Source organism: Catharus ustulatus, chromosome 31 (genome assembly GCF_009819885.2).
Source record: "Catharus ustulatus isolate bCatUst1 chromosome 31, bCatUst1.pri.v2, whole genome shotgun sequence".
In the NCBI taxonomy this organism is placed as follows: domain Eukaryota; kingdom Metazoa; phylum Chordata; class Aves; order Passeriformes; family Turdidae; genus Catharus; species Catharus ustulatus.
The window spans coordinates 1,395,004-1,407,192 of record NC_046251.1 but is presented as its reverse complement, the minus strand read 5'-3'; the positions used below and the strand labels follow the sequence as shown (position 1 = coordinate 1,407,192).

Below are 12,189 nucleotides of genomic sequence, written 5' to 3'. Positions count from 1 at the left end.
TCCATCACCCCAAAATCCCAAATCCATCACCCCAAATCCCAAATCCCATCACCCCAAAATCCATCACCATCACCCCAAATCCATCACTATCATCCCAAATCCATCACCCCAAATCCCATCACCCCAAATAAATCCATCACCCCAAATCCATCATCATCACCCCAAATCCATCACCCCAAAATCCCTTCACCATCACCAAAAAATCCATCACCATCATCCCAAATCCATCACCCCAAATCCCATCATTATCACCCCAAATCCCTTCACAATCACCCCAAAATCCCAAATCCATCATCCCAGATCCATCACCCCAAATCCCATCACTCAAACCACAGTGACCCCTGTGGGACACCCCAAATCCCATCACTCCAAATCCCATCACCCCAAATAAATCCATCACCCCAAAATTCCAAACCCATCACCCCAAATCCCATTCCAGGCCAAACTCCAACCATTCCCACCCCATCCCAGGTCACCAAATCCCCACACTGGGAATTTGGGATTTCCCACACTGAAAATTTGGGATTTCCCAATCCTCACACTGGGAATTTGGGATTTCTCATTTCACACAGGGAATTTGGGATTTCCCAATCCTCACACTGGGAATTTGGGATTTCTCATTTCACACAGGGAATTTGGGATTTCCCACACTGGGAATTTGGGATTTCCCAATCCCCACACCATAAATTTAGGATTTCCCAATCCCCATACTGAAAATTTGGGATTTCCCAATCCTCACACTGGAAATTTGGGATTTCCCACAGCAGGAATTTGGGATTTCCCAATCCCCACACCAGGAATTTGGGATGTCCCAGCCCTCAAATTGAAAATTAGGGATTTCCCAATCCCTAAAGTGGGAATTTAGGATTTCCCACACTGGGAATTTGGGATTTTCCTGTCCACACTGGGAATTTGGGATTTCCCAACTGGAAATTTGGCATTTCCCAATCCCCATACCAGGAATTTGGGATTTCCCAATCCCTAAACTGGGAATTTGGGATTTCCCACACTGAGAATTAGGGATTTCCCAATCCCCACACTGGAAATTTGGGATTTCCCAATCCCCACACCATAAATTTGGGATTTCCCACACTGGAAATTTGGGATTTCCCACACTGGGAATTTGGGATTTCCCATTCCACACTGGGAATTTGGCATTTCCTACACTGGAAATTTGGGATTTGCCATTCCACACTGGAAATTTGGGACTTCCCTCCCTGGAAATTTGGGATTTCCCACACCAGGAATTTGGGATTTCCCATTCCACACTGGGAATTTGGGATTTCCCACACCAGGAATTTGGGATGTCCCAGCCCTCAAATCGAAAATTAGGGATTTCCCAATCCCTAAACTGGGAATTTAGGATTTCCCACACTGGGAATTTGGGATTTCTCAACCCCACACTGGGAATTTGGGATTTCCCACACTGAGAATTAGGGATTTCCCAGTCCCCACACCATAAATTTGGGATTTCCCACACTGGAAATTCGGGATTTCCCAGTCCACACACCATAAATTTGGGATTTCCCAATCCCCAAACTGGGAATTTAGGATTTCCCATTCCCCACACTGTGAATTTGGGATTTCCCAATCCTCACACTGGGAATTTGGGATTTCCCATTCCCCAAACTGGGAATTTGGGATTTCCCACACTGGAAATTTGGGATTTCCCAGTCTCCACACTGTGAATTTGGGATTTCCCAGTCTCCACACTGTGAATTTGGGATTTCCCAATCCCACACTGGGAATTTGGGAAATCCCACACTGGAAATTTGGGATTTCCCATTCCACACTGGGAATTTGGGATTTCCCACACTGAAAATTTGGCATTTCCCAATCCCCACACCATAAATTGGGATTTCCCAATCCCCACACCATAAATTTGGGATTTCCCAATCCCCACACCATAAATTTGGGATTTCCCACACCAGGAATTTGGGATGTCCCAGCCCTCAAATTGAAAATTAAGGATTTCCCAATCCCTAAACTCGGAATTTAGGATTTCCCACACTGGGAATTTGGGATTTCCCAATCCCCACACTGGGAATTTGGGATTTCCCAATCCCCACTGGAAATTTGGGATTTCCCAACTGGAAATTTGGCATTTCCCAATCCCCACACTGGGAATTTGGGATTTCCCAACCCCTAAACTGGGAATTTGGGATTTCCCACACTGAGAATTAGGGATTTCCCAGTCCCCACACCATAAATTTGGGATTTCCCAATCCCCAAACTGGGAATTTAGGATTTCCCATTCCCCATACTGGGAATTTGGGATTTCCCACACTGGAAATTTGGGATTTCCCAACCCCCACACTGGAAATTTGGGATTTCCCACAGCAGGAATTTGGGATTTCCCAATCCTCACACTGTGAATTTGGGATTTCCCACACTGGAAATTTGGGATTTCCCATTCCACACTGGAAATTTGGGATTTCCCAGCCCCCACACTGGAAATTTGGGATTTCCCAGCCCCCACACTGGAAATTTGGGATTTCCCACAACAGGAATTTGGGATTTCCCAATCCCCAAACTGGAAATTTGGGATTTCCCACAGCAGGAATTTGGGATTTCTCAGCCCCCAAACTGGAAATTTGGGATTTCCCACAGCAGGAATTTGGGATCTCCCAATCCTCACACTGGGATTTCCCACACTGTGAATTTGGGATTTCCCACTCCCCACACCATAAATTTGGGATTTCCCAATCCCTAAACTAGGAATTTAGGATTTCCCACACTGGAAATTTGGGATTTGCCACACCATAAATTTGGCATTTCCCAATCCCCATACTGTGAATTTGGGATTTCCCAATCTCCACACTGGGAATTTGTGATTTCCCAATCCCACACTGTGAATTTAGGATTTCCCACAGGGGAAATTTGGGATTTTCCATCCCCACCCCGCACTGACCGCTGGGAATCCTCTGCAGCTGCTCCTGGAACTTTTCGCGCTGCTCCGGCCCCAACCCCGAGGAGCTGAACTGGAAAAGCTCCTGGAGCTGGGCCAGGTGGGACTGGGAGTGCTGGGAGTGCTGGGAATCCTCTTGGGGATTTTGGGAATTTTGGGAATCCTGCAGGGAGAGGCCCTGGAGCTGATCTGAGATGTCCCCTCCGGTGTCACCTCCGGTGTCACCTCCGGTGTCACCTCTGGCTGCTGCTGTCGCTTTCCTCTGCTTCCTGTGGGGTCACCCCAAAATCCCTTCAGGTGGGGCTGGGGATTTGGGAGTGGGATTTGGGATGAGGATTTGGGGTGGGGAATGTGGGATGAGTATTTGGGGATTTGGGAGTGGGGATTTGGGAATGGGAATTTGGGGATTTGGGGACAGGGATTTGGGAATGGGGATTTGGGGACTTGGGGTGGGGGATGTGGGATGAGGATTTGGGAATGGGAATTTGGGGACAGGGATTTAGGAATGGGGGTTTGGGGATTTGGGGATGGGGATTTGGGGATGGGAATTTGGGGATGGGGATTTGGGGACGGGGATTTGGGAATGGGGATTTAGGAACAGGGACAGGGATTTGGGATGAGGATTTGGGAGTGGGGATTTAGGAGGGGGATTGGGGAATGGGATTTGGGAGTGGGGGTTTGAGGATTTGGGAATGAGAATTTAGGATTGGGGATTGGGGGACAGGGGATTTGGGAATGGGGATTTAGGAGTGGAATTTGGGAATGGGCATTGGGGATTTGGAGACAGGGATTGGGGAATGGGATTTGGGAACAGGGATTTTAGGAATGGGGGTTTGAGGATTTGGGAATGAGGATTTAGGATGGGGATTTGGGATAGGGATTTGGGGACAGGGACAGTGGGATGGGGACATTGGATTGGACACTGCAGGGCTGAAGGATGGGGGTGGGTGTCCACATGGAAGGGGACAAGGACACTGGACAGGGACACTGGACAGGGACACTGGGAGGGGACACAGGACAGGGACACTGACACTGGAAGGGGACACGGACTTGGACAAGGACACAGGACAGGGACACAGGACAGGGATGGAAGGTGACACAGCACAGGGACAGATGGGGACACAGGACAGGGAAGGTGACACTGGCAGGGACAGTGGAAGGGGACAAGGACACTGGATGGGGATGGGGACAGTGGACAGGGACACAGGACAGGGATGGAAGGTGACACAGCACAGGGACAGATGGGGACACAGGACAGGGAAGGTGACACAGGACAGGGACACTGGAAGGGGACACAGGACAGGGACACTGGAAGGGGACAGGGACACTGGACAGGGATGGGGACACAGCAGAGGGACACAGGACAAGGAAGGTGACACAGGAAGGGGACACAGAACAGGGAAGGTGACACAGGACAGGGACAGTGGAAGGGGACAAGGACACTGGATGGGGATGGGGACACAGCACAGGGACACAGGACAGGGATGGAAGGTGACACAGCACAGCGACAGATGGGGACACAGGACAGGGAAGGTGACACAGGACAGGGACACTGGAAGGGGACACAGGACAGGGACACTGGAAGGGGACAGGGACACTGGACAGGGATGGGGACAGTGGACAGGGACACAGGACAGCGATGGAAGGTGACACAGCACAGGGACAGATGGTGACACAGCCCAGGTGACACTGCCCAGGTGACACAGTACAGGGACAGATGGGGACACAGCACAGGGAAGGTGACACAGGACAGAGACACAGCCCAGGGACAGACGGTGACACAGCCCAGGTGACACAGCCCAGGTGACACAGCACAGGTGACACTGCCCAGGGAAGGTGACACAGCACAGGGACAGACGGTGTCACAGCCCAGGTGACACAGCACAGGGACAGATGGGGACACAGCACAGGTGACACAGCCCAGGTGACACAGCCCAGGGACAGACGGTGTCACAGGCCAGGTGACACTGTGACTCACCGTGCCCTGCCATGGACCATGGCCAGCAGCTGGTGGCGCGTGGTGACACTCAGGGACTCTGCCAGCAGCCCCGCGGTGGCCACACGGTCCCTGTCCCCAAGGGCCAGGGCCAGCAGCTGGCACAGCTGGGCATAGAGAGAGCCTGGGGGACAGTGACACAGCCAGGCCAGCGCCTGGCGCAGCAGGGACAGCACGGCCTGCAGGGAGGGGACACCTGGGGACAATGGGGACAGAGAGGGGACAATGGTCAGTGGGGACAGAGGGGACAATGGTCAGTGGGGACAGTGACACAGCCAGGCCAGCGCCTGGCGCAGCAGGGACAGCACGGCCTCCAGGGAGGGGACACCTGGGGACAATGGGGACAATGGTCAGTGGGGACAGAGGGGACAGTGTCCAGTGACAGCACGGCCTCCAGGGAGGGGACACCTGGGGACAATGGGGACAGAGAGGGGACAATGGTCAGTGGGGACAACATCCAGTGGCTGCACGGTCTGCAGGGAGGGGACACCTGCGGACAATGGTCAGTGTCCAGGGAGGGGACAATGGTCAGTGGGGACAGAGGGGACAATGGTCAGTGTCCAGGGAGGGGACAATGGTCAGTGGGGACAGAGGGGACAATGGTCAGTGTCCAGGGAGGGGACACCTGGGGACAGAGGGGACAATGGTCAGTGTCCAGGGAGGGGACACCTGGGGACACAGGGGACAACGGTCAGTGTCCAGGGAGGGGACACCTGGGGACACAGGGGACAATGGTCAGTGTCCAGGGAGGGGACACCTGGGGACACAGGGGACAATGGTCAGTGGGGACAACATCCAGTGACTGCACAGTCTGCAGGGAGGGGACACCTGGGGACACAGGGGACAATGGTCAGTGGGGACACAGAGGACAGAGGGGACAATGGTCAGTGTCCAGGGAGGGGCAAATGGTCAGTGGGGACAGAGGGGACAATGGTCAGTGTCCAGGGAGGGGACACCTGGGGACAGAGGGGACAATGGTCAGTGGGGACAGTGTCCAGGGAGGGGACACCTGGGGACACAGAGGGGATATTGGTCAGTGGTGACAGAGGGGACAATGGTCAGCGTCCAGTGACCACACAGCCTGCAGTGAGGGGACACCTGGGGACACTGGGGACAGTGTCTAGTGACCACACCACGTCTAGGGAGGGGACAAATGGGGACAGGGGACACCTGGGGACAGAGTCATCATTGGTCAACCCCAGATCAGACCCGAACTCCCCTAAAGATCCATCCCAAAATCCAACCCCAAATCCCCCCCAAGTCCAACCCCAAACTCCAACCCCAAATCACATCCAAACCCCCTAAAAATCCAACCCCAAATCAGACCCAAATCCAACCCCAGATCCCCCAAAACCCAAACCCAAATATCCCCAAACCCCAACCCCAAATGCCCCCAAACTCCAACCCCAAATCAGATCCAAACTCCCCTAAAAATCCAACCCTAAATCCCCCAAAATCCAACCCCAAATCCCCCCAAAACCCAATCCCAAATCAGACCCAAATCCAACCCCAAATCCTCCAAATCCCCCAACCCCAAATCTCCCAAAATCCAACCCCAAATCCCCCCAAAATCCAACCCCAAATGCCCCAAACCTCAACCCCAAATCAGCCTTAAATCCCCCTAAAAATCCATCCCAAAATCCAACCCCAACCAGCTCCAAATTCCCCAAAACCCCCAACCCCAAATCCCCCAACCCCAAATCCCCCAAAATCCAACCCCAAATCCCCCAAAACCCAACCCCAAATTCCCCCAAACTCCAACCTCAGATCCCCCAAACTCCAATCCCCAAATCCCCCAAAATCCAACCCCAAATTCTCCAAACTCCCATCCCAAATATCCCAAATCCCCCTAAAAATCCATCCCAAAATCCAACCCAAATCAGCTCCAAATCCCCCAAACTCCAACCCCAAATCAGATCCAAACTCCCCTAAAAATCCAACCCCAAATCCCCCTAAAAATCCAACCCTAAATCAGACCCAAATCCAACCCCAAATCCTCCAAAATCCCCCAACCCCAAATCCCCCAAACTCCAACCCCAAATCACATCCAAATCCCCCTAAAAATCCAACCCCAAATCAGACCCAAATCCAACCCCAAATCCCCCAAATCCCAATCCCAAATCCCCCCAAACTCCAACCCCAAATCTGCACCAAATCCCCCTAAAAATCCATCCCAAAATCCAAGCCAAACCAGTTCCAAATCCCCCAAATCCCCCAACCCCAAATCCCCCAAAATCCAACCCCAAATCCCCCAAAATCCAACCCCAAATGCAAAATCCAACCCCAAACTCCAACTCCAAATCAGATCCAAACCCTCCTAGAAATCTAACCCCAAATCAGATCCAAATCCAACCTCAAATCCCCCAACCCCCCACCCCAAATCCCCCAAAATCCAACCTCAAATCCCCCTAAACTCCAACCCCAAATACCCCAAATCCCCCCAAACCCCAAATCCCCCAAACTCCAACTCCCAATCAGCTCCAGATCCCCCAAACTCCAACCCCAAATCCCCCAAACTCCAACCCCAAATCCCCCAAACTCCAATCCCAAATCCCCCAAAATCCAACTCTAACCCCTCCAAAATCCATCCCCAAATCACATCCAAACCCCCTAAAAATCCAACCCCAAATCAGACCCAAATCCAACCCCAGATCCCCCAAAACCCAAACCCAAATATCCCCAAAACCCAACCCCAAATTCCCCCAAACTCCAACCCCAGATCCCCCAAACTCCAATCCCCAAATCGCCCAAAATTCAACCCCAAATTCTCCAAACTCCCATCCCAAATATCCCAAACCCCCCTAAAATCCATCCCAAAATCCAACCCAAATCAGCTCCAAATCCCCCAAACTCCAACCCCAAATCAGATCCAAACTCCCCTAAAAATCCAACCCCAAACTCTCCTAAAAATCCAACCCCAAATCCCCCAAAATCCAACCCCAAATCAGACCCAAATCCAACCCCAAATCAGACCCAAATCCCCCAACCCCAGATCCCCCAAACTCCAACCCCAAATCCCCCAAACTCCAACCCCAAATCACATCCAAACCCCCTAAAAATCCAACCCCAAATCAGACCCAAATCCAACCCCAAACCCGCCAAAACCCAACTCCAAATCCTCCAAATTCCCACCCCAAATCCCTCCAAATCCAACGCCAAATCTGCACCAAAACCCTCTAAAAATCCATCCCAAAATCCAACCTCAACAGCTCCAAATTCCCCAAACTCCAACCCCAAATGAGACCCAAACTCCCCTAAAGATCCATCCTAAAACCCCAACCCCAAATCCTCTAAACTCCAACCCCCAATCCCCCAAAATCCAACCCCAAATCCCCCAACCCCAAATCCCCAAATCCCCCAAACTCCAAACCCAAATCCCCCAAAATCCAACTCCCAATCAGCTCCAGATCCCCCAACCTCCAACCCCAAATCAGACCCAAACTCCCCTAAAGATCCATCCCAAAACCCAACCCCAAATCCCCCAAAATCCAACCCCAAATCCCCCAAAATCCAACTCTAAACCCCCCAAAATCCAACCCCAAATCACATCCAAACCCCCCTAAAAATCCATCCCAAACCAGACCCAAATCCATCCCCAAATCCCCCAAACTCCAACTCCCAATCAGCTCCAAATCCCCAAAATCAAACCCCAAATCCCCCCAAGTCCAACCCCAAACTCCAACCTCAAACCAGACCCAAATCCAACCTCAAATTCCCCAAAACCCAACCCCAAATTCCCCCAAAATCCAACCCCAAATACCTCAAACTCCAACCCCAAATCCCCCAACCCCAAATCCCCCCAAACCCCAAATCCCCCAAATTCCAACCCCAAATCCCCCCAAAACTCAATCCCAAACCAGACCCAAATCCAACCTCAAATCCCCCAAAACCCAACCCCAAATCCCCCAACCCGAAATCCCCCAAAATCCAACCCCCAACCAGCTCCAAATACCCCAAAATCCAACCCCAAATCCCCCAAACTCCAATCCCAAATCCTCCAAAAAATCCATCCCAAAACCCAACCCCAAATCCCCCAAAACCCCCAACCCCAAATCCCCCAAAACCCAATCCCAAATGCCCCAAATCCCCCAAACTCCAACCCCAAATCCCCCAAACCCCAACCCCAAATCCCCCAAACTCCAACCCCAAATCCCCCAAATCCCCCACCCCAAATCCCACCCCCAGCTTCTCACCGTCCTGGGTGGAGCTTTGGGGGATCCCCTCTGGATTTGGGGGATCCCTTTGGTCCCCAACTCCTGGAATTCCCTCCCTGACCCCACCTGCAAAAGATGGGGCGAAGTTTTGGGGTGAAAAAAACCAAATTTGGGGTCAGCAAGGTGAAAAAATCCCCCCCAAATTCACCTGGGGGCAGCGGGGGGAGCTCAAAGCTCATTTCTGCCTCCTCCTCCTCCTCTTCCTCCACGGCCCTCAGGGGATCCCTCTCCTCAAAATCCCCAAATTCCAACTCCCAGTTCTTCTTTTCCTCCAAAATTCCACTTTGGGCTTTTCCCCTCTCCCTCCTCTCCCTCCTGGGGCCTCTGTTCTCCTTCTGCTCCAGAGATTTTTGGGGTTTTTCCTTCTTTGTTGAAGTTTTTGTTTGGGGGATTCTTCTTTTTTCCAGATTTTCTGTTTTGGGGTTTCCTCTTTTTTCCTTCTTTTCCATGTTGAGACTTCCCAGTTTTTCCATTTTAGGGTTTCCCAGATTTTCCATTTTGGGGTTTCCCATTTCTTCCATATTTTCCATTTTGGGATTTCTTCTCTTTTCCAGATTTTCCATTTTGGGGTTTCCCAGTTTTTCCAGATTTTCCATTTTGGGCTTTTCCAGATTTTCCATTTTGGGGTTTCCCAGTTTTTCCAGATTTTCCATTTTAGGGTTTCCCAGTTTTTCCAGATTTTCCATTTTGGGATTTCCCAGATTTTCCATTTTGGGGTTTCCCAGATTTTCCATTTTGGGATTTTCTCTCTTTTCCAGTTTTTCCATTTTGGGGTTTCTCAGTTTTTCCAGATTTTCCATTTGGGGATTTTCTCTCTTTTCCAGATTTTCCATTTTAGGGTTTCCTAGTTTTTCCAGATTTTCCATTTTGGGGTTTTCCATTTTTTCCACATTTTCTAATTTGGGTTTTCCCCTTTTTTCCTTCTTTTCCATGTTGAGACTTCCCAGTTTTTCCATTTTGAGGTTTCCCAGATTTTCCATTTTGAGGTTTTTCCTTTTTTCCAGATTTTCCGTTTTGGGGTTTCCCATTTCTTCCACATTTTCCATTTCAGGATTTTCTCTCTTTTCCAGATTTTCCATTTTGGGGTTTCCCAGTTTTTCCATTTTGGGATTTCCCATTTCTTTCACATTTTCCATTTTAGGATTTTCTCTCTTTTCCACATTTTCCATTTTGGGGTTTCCCCTTCTTCCCCTCTTTTCCATTTTGGGGTTTCCCAGTTTTTCCAGATTTTCCATTTTGGGATTTCCCATTTTTTCAAGATTTTCCACTTTGGGATTTCCCATTTTTTCCACATTTTCCATTTTAGGATTTTCTCTCTTTTCCACACTTTCCATTTTGGGGTTTCCCCTTTTCCCCCTCTTTTCCAGAGCCCTTTGGGGGATGTCATTTCCCTTCTTTCCCAGATTTTCCTCGGGGTTGTTCCCCATTTTTTCCCTCTTTTCCCTTTTTTTGGGGGTCCCCAGCTCCTTCCTCGGCCGCCCCCGCCGCAGCCGGGCCCCAATTCCCGGAGAATTCCCGGGGGATTTTTGGGCACAGGATTTTTTCTGGGTGGTTTTGGGGGGATCTGGGGGAATTTGGGGCTCCTCAGAGTCGCTGTCACTGAAAGTCACCTGGAAAAGGGGGTGAAAAAACCCAAAATTTTCATTCCCAAATAATTTTTCCTCACTCTGTCAAAGTTTTTCCCCCCCTAAAATTTTCCTTCTTCTCCCAAAATTTCCTCACCAAAAGTTTCCCCCATAAACTTTTTCTGTCCCCCAAAATTTTCCTCTCCTCCAAAATTCTCTCTCCCAAATATTCTTCCTTTCCCAAAACTTTTCCTCTCCTCCCAAACTTTCCCCTCCAAAAGCTTTTCCACCCAAATTTTCCTTCCCAAGTTTTTCCCAAACTTTTTCCCCAAAACTTTTCTTCCCAATTTTTCAGTCCCCCTAAACTTTGTCCCCCCCCGAAATTTCCAACCCCAATTTCCATTCCCAAACTTCTCCTGATTTCCCTCCCAAAATTCCATTCCCAAAATTTCCATTCCCGAATTTCCACCCCCAAATTTCCAACCCCAATTTCCATTCCCAAACTTTCTCCTCCAAATTTCCATTCCCAAATTTTCCCTCCTCCCAATTCCCCCCTCAAATCTTTGACCCCCAATTTTCCATCTCAAAATCTTTGCCCCCCAAATTTCCAACCCCAATTTCCATTCCCAATCTTTCCCTGCCCAAACTTCCCCCCCAAATTTCCATTCCCAAATTTCGCCTCCTCCCAATTCTCCCCTCAAATCTTTGCCCCTCAAATTTCCAACCTCAATTTCCCTCCCCAAATTTCCCTTCCCAAATTTTCCCTCCTCCTGATTTCCCCCCAAAACTTTCCCTCTCCAAATTTCCCTTCCCAACCATTTCCCCCCAAATTTCCACCCCCAAATTTCCCTCCTCAAATTTTTGCCCCCCAAATTTCCAATCCCAATTTCCATCCCCAAACTTTCCCTCCTCCCAATTTCCATTCCCAAACTTTGTCCCCCCAATTTCCATTCCCAAATTTCCCTGCCTCACAATTCCCACCCCTCAAATTTTTGCCCCCCAAATTTCCAACCCCAATTTCCATTCCCAAACTTTCCCTCCCCAAACTTCCCCCCTAAACTTCCCTTCCCAACCACTTCCCCCCAAATTCCCAACCCCAAATTTCCAACCCCAATTTCCATTCCAAAACCTCCCCCCAAATTTCCCTTCCCAAATTTTCCCTCCTTCTGATTTCCCCCAAACTTCCAACCCCAAATTTTCCCTCCTCCTGATTTCCCCCTAAATTTCCCTTCCCAACCATTTCCCCCCAAATTTCCATCCCAAATTTCCCTTCCCAACCACTTCCCCCAAATTTCCTTTCCCAAACTTTTCCTCCTCCTGATTTCCCCCCAAATTTTCCTTCCCAATCATTTCCCTCCCCAAATTTCCCCTCCTCAAATCCTTGTTCCCTCAAATTTCCAACCCCAATTTTCATTCCCATATTTCCCTCCCAAATTTCCCTCCCCAAATTTTCCCTCCTCCTGATTTCCTACCAAAACTTTCCCTCCCCAACCATTTCCCCCCAAA

The 12,189-nt window shown here is 50.2% G+C and overlaps 1 protein-coding gene across 1 annotated transcript in view; it reads right to left on the bottom strand.

Moving 5' to 3' along the window:
* ESPL1 (extra spindle pole bodies like 1, separase) overlaps nucleotides 1–12,189 on the bottom strand; it is a 68,055-nt gene that overhangs the window by 17,320 nt on the left and 38,546 nt on the right. The window contains exons 20-24 of the mRNA XM_033083096.1: nucleotides 10,438–10,728; nucleotides 9,267–9,534; nucleotides 9,098–9,184; nucleotides 4,887–5,100; nucleotides 2,912–3,177 (exon numbers count right to left, since the gene is read on the bottom strand). Coding sequence (XP_032938987.1) covers nucleotides 2,912–3,177; nucleotides 4,887–5,100; nucleotides 9,098–9,184; nucleotides 9,267–9,534; nucleotides 10,438–10,728 — 1,126 coding nt within the window. The remainder of the gene's footprint in view (nucleotides 1–2,911; nucleotides 3,178–4,886; nucleotides 5,101–9,097; nucleotides 9,185–9,266; nucleotides 9,535–10,437; nucleotides 10,729–12,189) is intronic.